Source organism: Monodon monoceros, unplaced genomic scaffold, assembly GCF_005190385.1.
Source record: "Monodon monoceros isolate NGI ecotype Baffin Bay Population unplaced genomic scaffold, NGI_Narwhal_1 Super_Scaffold_7, whole genome shotgun sequence".
Taxonomy (NCBI): Eukaryota; Metazoa; Chordata; class Mammalia; order Artiodactyla; family Monodontidae; genus Monodon; species Monodon monoceros.
In genome coordinates, this window is record NW_021703784.1 from 43,118,148 (window position 1) to 43,136,541 (window position 18,394).

The following is an 18,394-nucleotide window of genomic DNA, read 5'->3' on the forward strand; positions in this document are numbered from 1 at the left end:
TGGATTGCTCACTCGATGCCACTGTGTTAGCAACTGTGGAGGATACAGTATAAACAAGACAGTTTTAGTCTTCAGGATGCTTTTACTCTGTGGTGGGCACAGACAAGCACATAGATAATTCTAATGCATGCCAGAAAGCATTACGTGTCAGAGGTATAAGCACATTTCTGCATAAGCCATGTAATGGCAGAAGATTAATTCTGGCTTGGGGGATGCTCTGCCCTTCTGTCACAGCAGGAAACAAATTATTGTCTTATCCACTGAGCATAAATGGAATCCGTCTGCCAGATGCATGAGGAATGAGTAGATTTGAAAAATAAATGAGTGGGGAGAATTTGTTTCACTGCAGTTTTTTTCATTGCCATGTTACAATATGTTATCCAATGGACTCTTGTAGATTTATAATCTCCTTCCCTTGAATCTCTTCCCTTACATCCTCCTTCCCTTTACTATCTTTCCCCTACTGGTGGGTAGAAAGGAAGTAATGAAGACAATCCCAAAGTATTTCAGTATCTAGTATAAGGGCTAACACAGAGAACTAACTTGGGATTTTTTTTTTTTAATAAATTGTTGCTGCTTTCATTGCTCTATGGTCATAAGTTCATTTGCTGAAAACAATGTTAAATCATGGTTTCCTTTGCCTCCCATATGAAAACAGCACTAGTCCAAGAGTTTGGACACAAAGGGTCTGGGGCCGGCTGCCACTAACCAAACGTACAACTTCAGGGAAGTACTTTTCCCTCTCTTGGCCTTATTTTCCTCCATTGAGTTTATTGGACCAGATTATGAGGTCCCAATCTCCAATGAGTACAGAGCCAAAGAAATGATGTAAAAGACAGAAGTAGGTCAGCATTTGCCATGTGAGAGTCTGAAGCCAGTACCGTGATATCTTCTGATCTTTCCAAGAGAGCCTAAAAAGCTAGATTTTTATGTGAAATTTCCATAAAATGGCACTTAGGCCAAACAAAACATAACTAAAGGCCAAAATCAGCCCAAGAGATTGCTTTCTGCAGCTTCTAGAACTAGATGCTTTCTAAAGTCCCTTGTATCTCAGACATTCTCTGATTCTGCATTAAGACAGTCTGATTTCCCTTTGTTTAACAGCTACTTCAAAGTTCCGGCTCCCCAGATGAATTAAAGAACATGTTTTGAGTGCTGTAAAATTAAATTGTAATCACATATTGAAGGATTCCAGTTTCTGCTTATCCCTTTGGAGCCCTCTGATTTGATTAAACAATAGTAAAATTAGGATTGAATGTTAAGTGTTCTAAATCAGGGAATCCAGTTTTGAGGAAAGAAACAAAGAGGGAACAGCCATCCTTCCCTGCTTCCATTTCCTCTCTCCAGGCTGCTGTGGGGCAGATCCAGCCTCAGAGCGGCTGGCAAGTTTGGCCTGGCGCAAATCCTCATGCCTACAGTGGGCCTGGCCTTTAGTAGACGCTAAAAAATAATCCTTGAACACAGTAAATAATTGCCAAATGAAGTCTAGTTCTTTTGTGCATTAACATGCCAAAGAATTAACATGTCCTCTCTTTCCTACCACTTAGTAGCTGAGAAAAGAGGGCTGGATAAAATGATCCATTTCAATATGTGCACTCAGGACTTCAAAACTTGCCTAATAAGGTGAAACTCCTTGGGCCCATCACAAACTTCTATCGCTGAGTGTTAGAAGTTTATAGGCTGAGTGTTTCTGAGGATAGAGATACCATGTTACTCATGTTGGTATTACCAACATCCAGCAGAATGTCTGACATACAGTAAGGACTCAGTAAATGTCTGTTTAATCAGTAACTTAATTCATCTCTGAATGAGTCAACAAATAAATTACCTAATGAGCCAGAATTTCTCTCTAGGGCCTAAGCAGCAAGAACAAAGGAACTGAATATAATTCTGAGTTCTATTAAGACAGCTAAAGAAAGGCTGTGTCAACCAAAGGAGAGCAGACAGATTGGAAATGTAGACAGAAGATCGGTAAAAGGTGGTGGAGCTCTTACAGCACCCCCAAGTAATCAAAGACAGTCCCTTTACTCCAGGTGTCCTCTTATGATTCTAGATATTTCAAATATAATGCTACCTTACAGAGAACACTGATCCTTAAAAAACGGGAAATCAGCCTGGTTCGCTTTAGGCTACAAGTTCATACCTGCCTTCTGTGGGCTGTGGTTCCATTGTCAGTGCAGTTCTCAAAGCCTCTGCGGTTCTATCAGAGTTTACTGCACGTGTGCCCCCCACTGAGTGGTAAGTCCTGGACTTAGGCAGTGTTCTATCCTGTAGTTCACTTCTCAAAACTCTGCTGTGCTAAGTAGGGTCAAATCCATGGCTTCACAACTCACTGGGGAGCCCAGGAGTTCATACTCAATTTTGTGTGATCATTTTCTTGAGCTCCTCCCTCTCCATGGTCTCCCTGACACTTTTCAGCTCCTAGCCTCTCCCATCCCCTTCTTGGTCCCCTGGGCAAAAATCTAGGCTTTAGTTTCTACCTCTGCCTCACACATCCTATTCCCCAACTAGACTGCCATGGGAGCCAAGTGTGGGGAGGCTAGAAAGAGGAAAAAAGCAATAGGGAGTTTCCCCATACTTTTGGGACAGTTCCTTTGGTCATAGACAAGGGTTTCCACCCTGAATTATATAGGTGCTTGCACAGCCACCATGGTCTTTGCCACACCATCTCTGCAGGGCTACCCGGGGGCTTGCATAAGAAAACGAACAAATAAAAAACAAAAATGGAATTTCCCTCACTCTCTCTGACTTGTAGGGTGCCCCTTTCCAGTCTTCAGACCAGAAAGGAGAGCATCTCATAGAGCTCTTTCTGTCTGGTGCACAGTTCCAAGTTTTGGGCTGCCTTCGAGTCTAGGCCTGGAGACTCTGGCGGAAAAGATCCAAGAATCTCATGCATGGCTCGGTGGTGTTTTCAATTCTGGTTTCCTTCCCCAGTCCACTTGGTACCACTTTTCAGAATCCTCAGAAAGCTGCTCCAATCATTCCACTTGGGGTTTTCAACTGCATTCCGTGGGAGAAACATGGTGGAGAGTGCTTACTTCATCTTGATTAGACCAGAATTTTTCACATGAAGTTTGATTAGAGGGTGGAAGCATAGAGGATTGCTTAATGGGATTGTATGGACCACCTGGCAGATTCTGTTGTAAACTGGCATTGCTGTTTGGTTTTATTTAGTGCCATTCTACAAAGCAATGATTGCTCTAATAAACTGATTTGACAATCTGAAGACCAGACCTGGTATTTGGTGACACCCTTTGAGACATCCTGTCATGCATCAGGCCTCATTCATATTCTTAGTATATATTAATAGTGCCAATTATGTGTCAGATGCTGTGGAAGGCACAAGGGCTACCTCCGTGAATGGCACAGAATCTTTGTCCTCAGGGAGCCCACACTATACTAGAAATCAGCCATGGGTCGCCATCAGTGCTACGAGAGGACAAAGCAGAGCCTTAAGTCTAGATTAGGGACAGATGTGTAAACAGGCAATTTCTTTATAGGGTGCTTAGTATATGATAAACATCAGCACCAGTGCTATAGGGGAACAGAGCAAAACCTTAATTCTGAACTGGAGGAGGGTCATGAACGACTTCTGAGTGGAGGCGAGTCCTAGACACACACAAATTAATAAGTAGAAAATCTAAAAGAAAGTATGTTCCAGATGTATGGCGGGAAATGCACACATGCCCAGATACAGGAGAGAAGAGTTTATTACGTGGCTGCCAGAAGTTCCAAATAGCTGGATCAGAACAGAGGGGCAAATAGAGAGCAAGATAGGAAAAGGTCTTGAAGGTCAGGACAAGGTATTTAGGGTATAATTTGGTTATCAATTGAATGGTTTTAATAGAAGACTAACAAAATCAGTATTGTGCTTAAGAAAGACCACTCACTGTATATCTACCCTGGAAATACAAAGATTTGAGCAGGGCAAGATTGGAGGCAGTCGGATCTGTTAGGAGACTGTTGGAGTAACCCAAGCAAGAAATTGTAAGACATTCTGAAACCAGTAAAAATATATCCATACAAGGGAACACTATACAGCCAGTAAAATTAGTCTAGCATCTCTACATATTTTGAAAGAGTGATCAGGAGCTCAAAAAGAAGTCTGATATCTGCGACACATCCAGTCAGTCAGCGGGTCATGTCAGTTCTATTTTCCAAGCATGTCCTGAATCTGAACACTTCTCACCGTCTCGACTGCTATCACCCTAATCTAGGCCACCAATATCTCTTGCCTGGTCAATTGCTTTGGACGCTGACTGATCTCCCCGTTTAACATGTCAAACAGCACTTCTGATTCCACACCCACACCAACCGATTTCTCACACTCAATGTCATTCTAATCCATCTAGTTGCATAAAAATGAAAACTTGAACTAATCCTTGATTCTTCTGTTTCCTTAACACCTCACATCCAATCCACTAACATATCCTATTCTCCCTGCTTTCTATATGTAATTAGACTCCTACCCTGGACTAAGCCACCATCAGCTCTTAGCATCCTATTTCATTATTCCCTAGGTTTTCCCACTCTCATTCTATTTTCCATCCTCAATGTAAAATTTTTTAAATGAAAACATGATCCTTCTCTGATAAAAACACTCCAAAGCCCTGTATCATACAGCCCTGTCTAGTTGTCTTACCTCGCATCCTGCTTCTGTTCCCCTTACTCACTGTTTCACCCTTTCTTTTATTCCTCAAAGAACACAGCAGTTAAATGTCTCTGCTCGGCAACATACTTCTTCCAGATCTTTATATTTTGAACCGAAAGAAACAAATCAGATCATTAGTAACAGAACTTGGGTCAGGGACCAAGTAACACAGATCAATTTATTTAATCAAATGCTTAATAAGTATAAACTCATTTAATCCTTGTATAAATCTATTAGTAAGTTACTATTATTAAACCCATTTTTTCAGGCACAGAGAGGCTAACGACCTTGGCCAAAGTCACACAGCTGGTAAGTAGCAGAGCTGTGACTCTAACCTGCTGCCTTGTTCCAGAATCTGTACTCTTATCCTCTTTGCTCTGCTGCTCTTAGTAGTTGACGTGCACCCTCTAACACAAAGTAAGACAGCATCTTGCAGATTCACCCCCTTCAGATGTGTGATTTAGGGAGGGGGTGGAGACAGACAGAGATCTAAGTCTAAAGAGATAGGAGGCACAAGAATTCCCTAAGCAGCCAGTATCTCCCCCATAGCTACAAATATCGAGTCTATTGCATAAATTGCTTTCAAATGTGGGTACCAGACCCCACATCCACAAAAAGATAAGCTTGTCAGTTACTGACAGTCATCTTGATTTCCTTAGTTTCTTCATCGTTAGTGGAAATAGCTCCTAGCTCATTGAGTTTTATGATATTTAAGTGTTTTGTAAAGTATTTATTTTGTTAGCACACATTTTAACAGAGCTCTCTTAGCTACCTGAAGCTCACAGCCCATCCATGAGCTGCTTCTTCTAATGGAGGAAAAAGACTGAAAGGTAGATGAAATGGTGTAAGCAGAATTCAAACTTGAATTTCACTGAATTGACCCCTGTTGCATCCTGAATGCTAAAACAGATTAAGATACCTTTCTTTAAAAACACATGCAAAAATACTGAATCACTACGCTGCACACCTGAAACTAACATAATATTGTAAATTAACTATACTTCATAAAAATAGATAGATGATAGATAGATAGATAGATAGATAAAATCAGTGAAGGGGGAAAAAAACACCTGCATCAAAATGACTTAAGGAGAAATTACAAAGGTTAAACTTCCATCACTTTTCTTCTGGCAGATTTTTTTCTTTTTTTTGTTTTTGAATTTGCAATCATTTGGAATGTTTGGGTGACAAGGGAAAATAGTCACCAGGAACTTCCTCAAGACCCTAATGCTGCCCAAAGAGGCCAATTGTTCCCAGATGCCCAAACAACACCAAAGGACTCGGCAGGTTGTGCACAAACGCGTGTGTCATTTGGTTTTCAAGCTCTTGCTCTCGGTCAGCTTCTGGGCCCAGGTCTTAAGCAGAGCTAGTGGGCATTATTTAAGGAAACAAAAACACAGCACTTTCCAGGAAAGATCTAATCTTGTTACTGGTTTGTTTTCCCTAACTTTGTCTTAATCAGAGTATTTTTAAAACGTGATACAGTAATATTGTTCAGGGAGTGCATATTTCTAGTGAAAAGCAATATAGTAGCAAAAAGGACACTGATCTTGGTGTTAGAAATTCTTGTCTACTTCTGATTTTTATTATCTCTGTGACCTTGGAAAACATACTTGACCTGTCTACAACTCCACTTCTTTATCTCTACAGTGTGGATAGAGTATTGATGCACATAACTGATATATGCAGAAGTTATTTTTTAAAGTGTCATACAAATGCAAATTTTCATACTTGCCCCCATCCAATTCAACAAGCAGTACAGTAACCAGGCCCCTAGCACTGTGATTTGATTTACAAATGAGTAAGGCTCAATTGGCCTTTGTGCCAATTGCTGTCTGTTGTCCACAAGGCATAAAGAAAAATCAGGAAGGGAGCCTGAAAGATGATGGCCAGAGAGCTCTCCTGGGCTTCACATGAGGAGAGACCTTTGGCTTGCTTTCCTTCTCCAAAGTCTTAACCACAAAACACAGTGGCTAAAGGTTATTATGATTTACATTTTGGTTCAGTTACTATTTATGAAGCATCTACCTTGTGCCAGGCTCTGTGCAAGGTATGGATGGCTTTTCTATAACATTTCATTCTCACATCCCCTTTGCAAGATAAAGGTCACCATTTAAAGGTGATTAAACTGGAATTTTAGAGATTTAAGTAACTTGTCCAAGTCACAAAGCTAGGAAGACATCAAGCAGGAATTTAAACCTAGATCTCTCTCTTCTGCTCATTAGAGGAAAAACAAAAGAATGAGAATCAAACTACCTACTATCTTTTAATAGCCACGAAAGCACCTACTGCTGAACCTTGATAGTTGGTTGGGAGGCTGAGTTGCAGTACCTGGCTTAGGCTCAAGGTCAAACCGCTAAGCATGGCCTCAAAGGCTACTGCTGCCCAGTGAGTTTTCTGGAAATAGAATCAGTCAGGTAGAGTAACTCTGCCTCCATTTAGGGAGTTCCATGGAGGAAGGTAGAGATGGACTGACTTGGGAACTGGATGTTTCAAATTCTCCTTCCCCTAAGTATGCCCACATTTCTATAATAGAGTGTGTAGGGTACCTGACAGAGGTACAGGCATACCTATGAGATACTGCAAATTCGGTTCCAGACAAACACAATAAAGCAAATACTGCAATAAAGCAAGCCACACAAACTTTTAGGTTTCCCAGTGCATATAAAAGTTATGTTTATACACAATACTGTAGTCTATTAAGTGTACAATAGCATTATGTCTTAAAAAAGGTGTACATACCATAATTTAAAAATTCTGTATTGCTAAAACATGGTAACCATCATCTGATCTTTCAGTGAGTCACAGTAGTAGCAGCAAAGAAGACTGATCACAGATCGCCATACCAAATATAATAATAATGAAAAAAGTGTGAAATTAGGATTACCAAATGTGACACAGAGACATGAAGTGAGCGAATGCTATTGGGAAACTGGTGTCTACAGACTTGCTCAACACAGGGTTGTGAAAGACTTACAATGTGTGAAAAACACGATATTCACAAAGAGCAATAAAACAAGGTATGCTTGTATAGAGAAAGTGATAGAGAGTTTGGAAGAGAAAGCTTAATTTTAGTATCTGCAACCATGGTGGACTTCATGAAGGAAGTGCTCCTGGGGCCCTGAAACATGGATAGGATTAGTGTTAGCAGGGTTAGGGAGGAAAAGAAAACAGAAGGGATAGTCTAAATTAGAGGGGACAGTTCTTTAATTCATTCAACAAATATTTGTTGAGGACCTACTATGTGCCAGGCATTGTTCTAGGAACTGGTAAGGAAAAAATGTCGGGAAAGGAAATAGGGAGTGCGTTGGGGGAGTGGAATGGAGATGAGATTTAGAGAGGATATCAGAGAAATCTCACAGAGAGGATGATATTAGAGGAAGGACCTGAACTGGGGAGGGAATAGCTCTACACATCTCTGAGGCAGATATTCCAGGTAGAAGGAACAGCAAGTACAAGGGCCCAGAGGCAGGAGCATGCCTGGAATGCTTGAGGATCAGGGAGGGGGTCGGTGTAGCTAGAGAGGAATTATTTCTTTATTTATTTATTTAACGATCCATTTTTATTAAAATACAGCTGAATACAATATTATGTTAGTTTCGGGTGTACTACCTAGTGATTCAACATTTAGGTACATCAGGAAATGATCACCACAATAAGTTTAGTAACATCTATCCCTATACAAAGTTATTACAATATTACTGGCCATATCCCTTATACTGTATATTATATCCTCGTGGCTTATTTATCTTATATAACTGGAGGTCTGTACCTCTTAATCCCCTCTACCTATTTTGCCCAATGCCCCCACCTCTACCCTTCCCTCTGGCAACCACCCATTTGTTCTCTGTATGTATTTTGTTTTGTTTTGTTCATTTGTTTGTTTGTTTTTAGATTCTACATATAAGTGAGATCATATGGCATTTGTCTTTCTAACTTATTTCACTTAGCAGGATACCCTCTACATCCGTCCGTGTTGTCGCAAATAGTAAGATTTCTTTTTTTTATGATTCAGTAATATTCCACTGTGTATATATACCACATCCTCTTTATCCATTTATCTACTGATGGACATTTAGGCTGCCTCCATGTCTTGGCTATTATAAATAATGCTGTAATGAACACTGGGGTGCATATATCTTTTCAAGTTAGTGTTTTTGTTTTCTTTGGGTAAGTACCCAGAAGTGAAATTGCTGAATGTATGATAGTTCTATTTTTACTTTTTTGAAGACCCTCCATACTGTTTTCCACAGTGACTGCACCAATTTACAAGCCTGCCAACAATGCACAAGAGTTCCCTTTTCTCTACATCCTTGCCACCACTTGTTATTTGATACTAGCCATTCTGACAGGTGTGAGGTGGTATCTCGTGGTTTTGATTTGCATCTCCCTGATGATTAGTGATGTTGATTATTTTTTCATGTGTCTGTTGACACTCTATCTGTATTCTTTGGGAAAAAGTCCATTGAGGTCCTCCACTGACTTTTAAATTTCACTGTTTGTTTTCTTGACGTTAAGTTGTATCAGTTCTTTATATATTTTGGATAGTAACAACTCATCAGATATATTGCTTGAAAGTATCTTCTCCCATTCATTTTTTCATTTTGTTACTGTTTTCCTTTTCTGTGCAAAAGCTTTTTAGTTTGATGTAGTCCCATTTATTTATTTTCGCTTTTGTTTCCCTTGCCTGAGGTGACAGATCCAATAAACATTGCTAAGACTGATGTCAAAGAGCATACTGCCTATGTTTTCTTCTAGGGGTTTTATATTTTCAGGTCTTACATTTAAGTCTTTAATCCATTTTGAGTTTATGTTTGCATATTGTATATGAAAGTGATCCAGTTTCAATTTTTGCAAGTAGCTGCCCAGTTTTCTCAACACCATTTATTGAAGAGAGTATCTTTCTCCATTGTATATTCCTGCCTCCTTTGTCATAGATTTTCCATGTAAGTGTAGGTTTATTTCTGAGCTCTCTTTTCTGTTTCATTGATCCATGTGTCTGTTTTTGTGCCAATAGCATACTGTTTTGATTACTGTAGGTTTGATTACTGTAGGTTTGATTACTGTAGGTTTTTGATTACTGTAGGTTCCTAGAACATTTGAAATCAGAGAGTGTGATACCTCCAGCTTTGTTCTTCTTTCTCAAGATTGCCTTAGCTATTCAGGATCTTTTGTGGTTCCATACAAATTTTAGGATTATTTGTTCTAGTTTTGTGAAAAATACCATTGGCATTTTGATAGAGATTACATTGAATTTGTAGATTTCCTTCAGTAGTATGGTCATTTTAACAATATTAATTCTTCCAATCCCTGAGGAGGGTATATCTTTCCTTTGGTTTGTGTCATCTTCAGTTTCTTTCATCAATGTCTTATAGTTTTCTGAGTACAAATCTTTTACCACTTTGGTTAGATTTCTTCCTAGTATTTTATTCTTTATGATGTGATTTTAAATGGGCTTGTTTTCTTAATTTCTTTTTCTGATAATTTGTTGCTAATATATACAAATGCAACAGATTTCTGAATACTAATTTTGTATCCTACAACTTTAATGAATTCATTGAATACTTCTAATAGATTTTTTTTTTTGGTGGAGTCTTTGGGGTTTTCTATGTATAGTATTATGTCATCTGCAAACAGTGAAAGTTTTACTTTTCCCTTTCCAGTTTGGATTCCTTTTATTTCTTTTTCTTATCTGATTGCTGTGGCTAGGATTTGCAACTTGATGTTGAATTAAAGTGGCAAGAGTGGGCATCCTTGTCCTTTTCCTGATCTTAGAAGAAATGCTTTCAGCTTTTCACTGTTGAGTATGATGTTGGCTATGGGTTTGTCATATGTGGCCTTTATTATGTTGAGATACATTCCCTCTACACCACTTTGTGGAGGGTTTAATGGACGTTGTCTTTTGTCAAAAGCTTTTTCTGCATCTATGGAGACAATCATATGACTTTTATTCTTCAATTTGTTAATGTGGTGTAGCACATTCATTGCTTTGTGAATACTGAACCATCTTTGCATCTGTAGGATAAACCCCACTGGATCATGGTGTATGATCCCTTTAATGTACTACTGAATTCAACTTACTAACGTTCTGTTGAGGATTTTTGCATCTATGTTCATGAGTGATATTGGTCTGCAATTTTTTGTGTGTGATGTCTTTATTTTTGGTATCAGGGTGATGCTGCCCTCGTAGAATGAGTTCAGAAGTGTTCCTTCTTCTTAAATTTTTTGGAATACTCTGAGAAGAATAGGTGTTAACTCTCCTTTAAATGTTTTGTAGAATTCACCTGTGAAGTCATCTGATCCTGGACTTTTGTTTGTTGGGAGGTTGTTTTTTTTTTAACAACTGACTTAATTTCATTACTAGTAATTGATCTGTTCATATTTTCTACTTAGTCCTGATTTGGTCTTGGGAGGCTGTATGTTTCTAGGAATTTATCCATTTCTTCTAGTTTGTCCGTTTTATTGCCATATAATTGTTCATAGTAATCTCTTATGGTCCTTTGTATTTCTGTGGTGTCAGTCATAACTTCTACTCATTCATATTTTATTTTATTTATTTGGGCCATTTCTCTTTTGTTCTTGATAAGTCTGGCTAAAGGTTTACCAATTTTGTTTATTTTTTTCAAAAACCAGCTCTTAGTTTCATTGATCTTTCTTATTTTTTTTTAGTCTCTATTTAACTTATTTTCATTCTGATCTTCAATATCTTCTACTAATTTTGGGTTTCATTTGTTCTTTTTATTTTCTAGTTCCTTTAGGTGTGAGGTTAGGTTGTTTATTTGATATTTTTCCAATTTCCTGTGGTAGGCCCGTATCACTATAAACTTTCTTCTTAGAACTGCTTTCGCTGTGTTCCTTAGATTTTGGATCATTGTGTCAACATTTTCACTTATTTCCAGGTATTTTTTTGACTTCTTCAGTGACCCATTGGTTGTTTAGTATCATAATCTTTAGTCTCCAAGTGTTTGTATTTTTTGTAGTTTTTTTCTTGTAGTCAATTTCTAGTCTCATACTGATATAGTCAGAATTTTATTTATTTATTTAATAAATATTAAATTTATTATGGCTTGTTTTATGGCCTAGCCTGTGTTCTATCCTGGAGAATGTTCTATGTGCACTTGAAAAGAATGCATATTCCGTTGCTTTTGGGTGGAATATTCCATATATATCTATCTATTAAGTCTGTCTGGTCTAATATGTCATCTAAGGCCAGTAATTCCTTATAGATTTTCTGTCTGGATGATCTGTCCATTGATCTAAGTGTTAAAGCCCTCTTCTACTATTTATTGTATTACTGTCAATTTCTCCTTTTATGTTTGTTAGTACTTGCTTCATATATTTAGGTCCTCCTATTTTGTGAGCATATATATTTACAATTGTTGTATCTTCCTCTTGGATTGATCCCTTTATCATTAGGTAATGTCCTTCTTTGTCTCTTTTTACAGACTTTGTTTTAAAGTCTATTTTGTCTGATATAAGTATTGCTACCCCAGCTTTCTTTTTGTTTTCATTTGCATGGAATACCTTTTTCCATCTCCTCACTTTCACTCCATGTGTGTCTTTAGATCTAAAGTGAGTCTCTTATAGGCAGTGTATAGATAGGTCTTGTATTTCTATCCATTCAGTCACTCTATGTCTTTTGACTGGAGCATTTAGTCCATTTACATTTAAAGTAATTGACAGGTATTCACTTATTGCCTTTTTATTCTTTGTCTTGGAGTTGTTTTGTAGTTCTTTTTTGTTCCTTTTTACTTTTTTTCTCTCGTCTTATAATTTGATGACTGTTGTTAGTGTTATGTTTGGATTCCTTTCTCTTTTTTGGTGTGTATCTATTATAGGTTTTTGGTTTGTGGTTACCATGAGGTTCATATATAACAACCTATATTTATAGATGACTATTTTGAGTTGATGATCTCATAAGTTTGAATGCATTCTAACAACCTTATGCTTTTACTACCACTACCCCCCCACCATTTTATGTTTCTGATGTCACATTTTACATCTTTTAATTTTGTGTATCCCTTAACTACACGGCAGGGAATTTGGGTTTTACTTTCAGTAACAACGGAGCCACCAGAAAGTTTGAGCAGAGGAGTATCATAATCTAACTCTTTTCTTAAGAGAATTTTTATGGCTATTGAATTAAAAATTGGCTGGAGTGGGTGGAGGATAGTTTAAGGCAGAAAGAAAGAGTCCAGTTAAAAGACTATCACTGTAATCCAGACAGATGATATATCTTAAACCTAGTAGAAGTAGATTTGTGTGAAAGTTTAATTCTGGATATTCTGAAGACAGACCAAATAAGAGTAAACAGGGAATGAAGGAAAGAAAAAAGTCAAAAGTGACTCCCAAGTATTTGACTTAACACCTGGAAGAATGGAGTTTCTAGTGGTATGAGGTGAAATGTGGAAGTGTGAATAGAGTCTGTGTAGAAAAGGAAATTGTAAGATTTGGTTGGAAAGTGGCCTAGGGCCAGTGTCTAGTCCTGAGATGGAAACAAAATTTCCCATGTTATACTTATGCTGGTTTCCCCAGGAGCCTCTATGCCTCTACAGTTTGAAAGTCATAAAAATCATGTCATCTTTGGAGAGTTCCTATTTCTCTCTCTTTAAAAAACTTCTCCCCAAATGGCATGCTCTTTCCTTAGCTCAGCTGTTACCTTTACCTTATACGCATGCTCTTCCTGTATGTTTCAGTCCTCTCCATTCCTCAATCACCAGGCCTGGTAGTAGATTCCACCTCCTAAACACTTCTGTCCATAATCTTGGCCTCTACCCTCAGCAAAGCCATTTTCACCTATCGCTGGGATCATTGCATTACCACTTGATGGGTCTTCATAATTCTACTCCTATAGCCCTTTAAATCTTTCTCCAGTGTACCCAGATTGATCTTTCTAAAACAGAAATCTGATCGTGTTCCTTCCTATTTTAAGCACTACAAAGGATCCCAGTGCTTATGATAAAGTACAGTGATCTTAATCTGGCCAATGCAATCCTGCCTTCCTCTACTACTTCAGTTCTACCCATTCTCCTGCCTCCTACCCCATGTTGCAAACATTCCAACCTTCTTAAAGTTTCCTAAACATAGTTTGCTCTACCTCATCTATGAACCTTCAAACATGCTTTCCTCCACTCTTCATCCAGCTGATACTCAACCAAAATGCTCAGCTTCAGTGAGTTTCTTGGCCTAGTGCCCCTCCCTATTCAGTCCTGCCCTAGCACCTAGCCTGCTTAAATGCCCTTCTGCCCTCTAGACTCTAAGTAAACAAGAACAATAATCATGTCTATCTTATTCTACATTATATCCCACACTTCCAGCAAGTTCTGAGCAGTCAGAACTAACAGGCACTCATTCCATATTTGTTTAATCAGTAACTCATACCAAATGTTAGTTCTTTAATGAAACATTCCCAAGAGCCCTTCACTGGAAGAGATGGCTTCCTCTCTGGGCCTCCACTGAAAGGGATCACTCCCTCTTTGGGCCTCTATAGATTTTAACTCCACATCTATTACAGATTTATCACCTTCTACCTTTAATGTAGCTACATAATTTCTCTCTATTACTGAACATGTTTCCTCTTAAGTGCAGAATCCATGTCCAGTTCACCTTTGTACTTTCCCTAGATCATCATACACAGAGCTTTATGTATACTCAGACTCCAATAAATTTTATTTAATTAATGAATGAATTAATAGGGCTTAAATATTATATTTCAGAATTTCCAAATAGGTCCGTTTATAGGGCACATATGCTTTGAGGTAGGAAATGATGGGTGATAAATCCCAATAGATAAGTTGAGGCAAGATGGTAGGGGATCTACTTTGCTCAACTAAGACTTAATAATTTGGAAACTGGAGTTTTTTATTTTTTTTTTGGAAACTAGAGATTTTTGGAGGATATCTAAACCAAGGAGGTATATTATCACAGCTGAATACGTGGGAGATTAATCTGTCCTTAAGATAAATCTTGTGGTACAGAAATGGAGTGCTATCCTGCATTTATCCCTAGAGTGTGGTAATAGAGGAAGTGAATCTTGGTACTGGTGAGGATTCAGCTCTGTCTTTTAGGTCTTGGGGAAAAAAACTGGGTATAGACGACAATTATTAGGCATACTATTTTGGCATCTGTCCTTAGTATTTCCTCTGGTTTTAACTCTGATCAATTGTTCCAGTGCACTCTCAAATTATTCAGAATCCATAGAGATAGCTATAGTAGAAATAAATTTCAAAGTTAATCCCTAATTTGTTTTCCAACAGGTTCTCTGACTCTGAGAACACATCATGTTCAAGACTCCAAAATGGGATTTGTGATCAATGCGATCTATTCCATGGCCTATGGGCTCCACAACATGCAGATGTCCCTCTGTCCAGGATATGCGGGCCTCTGTGATGCCATGAAGCCAATCGATGGACGGAAACTTTTGGACTCCCTGATGAAAACCAATTTTACTGGGGTTTCTGGAGACATGATCCTATTTGATGAGAATGGAGACTCTCCAGGAAGGTATTGTTACAATTCACCTCTAGACAATAGAGCCTGGTCGAGCTATCTCTTGATCCTCAGGAGCCTGTTTCTCTCCTTTGTGGTTATCTAGGCTTCCTGGACATGTCTGGCTAGTTCTGATATCACAAAGTGAGTAAAGACAGAGAGGGGAAGCCCCATTTCCTGTGGCCAGGAAAAAATATTAATGCGGATGTCTAAAACATGCTGTTGGAATCATCACCACATTTCAGAGACTCAAACTTAGAGGCAGGAGCCTCACATTATCATAGATAATTAAAAGCTGGCTCTATGGTTTCCCTGTACATGTTTGCTATGTTATTCCATGTATTCTGATCTCTTCTTAGGCCACAGAACTATTCTGAAACAGGAACAATTCCATTTCTGGTAATCCAGAAATAGGGCTGAGGTGTTATTATATTGTTTGCTGTACCTACAGTAAGTTACAAGTCATTTTATTTTAGTATCCTCCAGCTGGAACACTTTCTCCCTTCTTGAGAACTAAATTGCCTTTCTCTCTGAAATTTTACCTTTCATTATTTATAGAGAGGAACCTGAGAAATATGAACTTACTCATAATTATAGGTCAGCCTCCAGAGAAGTCATTAAGTACCTAGAACTTACCAGTATTCACATCGATCTCAGACTCTAAATTCTTTTTTTTTTTTTTGCCTTCTTTGTGTGTTTATCGGCACGTGTTTCCTATCACAGTCCTTTCGAATAATAAGAGCTAATGTTTGTCTGACACTGCTTATGTGATAGACCCTATTCCAGCTAGTCTAAAAGTATTAACTCATATCATCCTCACAACAAATCCTTGAGGCAGGCGCTTCCCTGGTCCCCATTTGATGGCCAAGGAGACAGATGCTTTGGAGAGGAAGGATCTTGACTGAGGAAGTCACTGCATCTTTGGCAGCAGCTGTGATGTGTTCAACGCCAAAGTCCAGACTCTAAATTCTTAAGTGACTCTTCACATGAGACTTTTAATCCATGAGGGATAATGTCATTGAAATGATATTCTGACTTGTAGCAGGGCTGGGTCTTTAATCCGCCCTGCATTAGGACAATCAGGGTCCTTTGGTCGCCTGCTGTAAAATCCCTGGTATTTTTCCAGCAACAGCTTTTGCTTGACAGGTGAGCTTGGAGAGGGTGTGTTTACACTCTTTTTGCAGCTGATCCTGCCAAGAGAAGGTCCCATGAGTCCCTCCCATGACTCACATACCATGTGCCCACACATTGTACCAGCCACCTTGGTCTAGCTTGTTTCCATATTCCTGATGTGAACTGGAGTTTGTCCCTGATGCAGCTGTTGCTGTCTCACGAGCCAAACTTTTTAAGTGACAGCAGTTCCAAGTCATGCAGCCAAGAGGAAAGCCGGATATTTTCTCTGTTTTAGAGAGTTGAAGAGTATTGCTCCAAGCAAGCTGTTTGTCAAGATAAGATGTTTCAAATATTGTTTTCTACTTTTTGGCTATTCAGTACATTCATGGGAGTGGGGGCAGGAATGCAAGCATTTTCCCAGGGCCATAGGGCACTTCACATTTGCTGTAAGGCTTCTTAGGGCAGGTCAATGAATGAGCTCAGTCTTTAGGCTCAGGTCAAAGCCTAGGCTCTGATATCTTCACATGGATTTTTTCTTCCTGTGTGCACCCCTAGATCACTGACATCACCTTGGGATTTGTTCACAGACTTTGTTGACTGCAGTTCCATCGGTTCAAACAGTTTTCATGTCATGTACCCAAGCCAGTTCCACAAACCAGACAGTGAAGAAATGGCTCAGCTCTATTCCTCTATTAAGGGAAACCTTAATAGATCAGAACATCACTATCTCATTCACAATCCTCCAAATATGCTGGAATGGGGTACATTTAGGACATTGGTTCTTAACCATTGGGGGAACATGAATCTCCTTAAGTTAAATGAAATTTATAGATATTCCCTCAAGGACAATATCCATAAAATTCTGCAAACAATTTCTGGAAACTCATAGTTGTTTAGAGACTTTTCATGCATAACTAAGGTTGGGTATTACATTAACCCACTAATAAATGATCAGAATCTGCCTCTGAGGGCATAAGCCAAACTCAGGAGAAGGTGCTTTGCAACTTTTCTGTTTTTCCAATTAATCCAGTTATAGTTACAAAATAATTATAACTTTTACCATGTGTGTTCTTAGCCAAGTACTTAGCTAAATCCTCTATATTTTAATCCTATGAGGTAAGTAATATTATCGTGTTCTTTTCTGGCCGAAGGCTCACAACTGAGGATTACAAAGATTAAATGACATGCCCAAAGACAGTCTAATACATGAAAGAGTCAAGATTCTAACTCAATCTTGTGGGCTTCAATTCCTGACCCCGTACAACAGCCTGCCAATTACAGTATCAAAATCAAAACAGCACTATTCTCCTAGAAATGTATTTGTAGGCACTATGTTGTTACTTCTCTGGAGTAGAAGTTGCAGCTCAGCTGGATCATTCCAACCTGGGCAATGAACCAGAGGAGACTAGGGTGATTAGGGGTTCCCCTAAAATGCCAGAGTCACAAGAGGAAGATCCTAAAGAGAGGAAGCTGGGAGAGGTGACAACTCACTCTGGCACACATACCTATGGATAGTCAGAGAGTCAAATTTAATCACTGTTTTTAAGCCTCACATAATCAGACTACTATCAGTACATACATCTTTAACGAAACCCTTGGGTCAAGTGTATTACAGAATTCTGAATTTTTTTTTTTTTTTACTGTAATGAGCTTTTTGTTTTTTAACATCTTTATTGGAGTATAATTGCTTTACAATGGTGTGTTAGTTTCTGCTTTATAACAACGTGAATCAGCTATATGCATACATATATATCGATACCCCCTTCCTCTTGCGTCTCCCTCCCACCCTCCCTATCCCACCCCTCTAGGTGGTCACAAAGCACCAAGCTGATCTCCCTGTGCTATGTGGCTGCTTCCCACTAGCTATCTATTTTACATTTGGTAGTGTATATATGTCCATGCCACTCTCTCACTTCGTCCCAGCTTACCCTTCCCCCTCCCCGTGTCCTAAAGTCCATTCTCTACGTCTGCATCTTTATTCCTGTCCTGCCCCTAGGTTCTTCAGAACCTTTTTTTTTTTTTAGATTGCATATATATGTGTTAGCATACGGTATTTGTTTTTCTCTTTCTGACTTACTTCACTCTGTATGACAGACTCTAGGTCCACCCACCTCACTACAAATAACTCAATTTCGTTTCTTT

The 18,394-nt window shown here is 38.8% G+C and overlaps 1 protein-coding gene and 1 long non-coding RNA gene across 5 annotated transcripts in view; one reads left to right on the forward strand and one right to left on the reverse strand.

The window, feature by feature from the left end:
- The window catches only part of GRM5 (glutamate metabotropic receptor 5), a 555,198-nt gene that overhangs the window by 443,973 nt on the left and 92,831 nt on the right, over nt 1–18,394 (forward strand). For both annotated transcript variants that reach the window (XM_029207228.1, XM_029207229.1), the window contains exon 5: nt 14,908–15,154. In XM_029207228.1, the coding sequence (XP_029063061.1) occupies nt 14,908–15,154 (247 nt within the window). The remainder of the gene's footprint in view (nt 1–14,907; nt 15,155–18,394) is intronic.
- Nucleotides 1–18,394, reverse strand: part of LOC114886584 — a 259,298-nt gene that overhangs the window by 152,273 nt on the left and 88,631 nt on the right. The gene's annotated exons all lie outside the window — the stretch shown is intronic.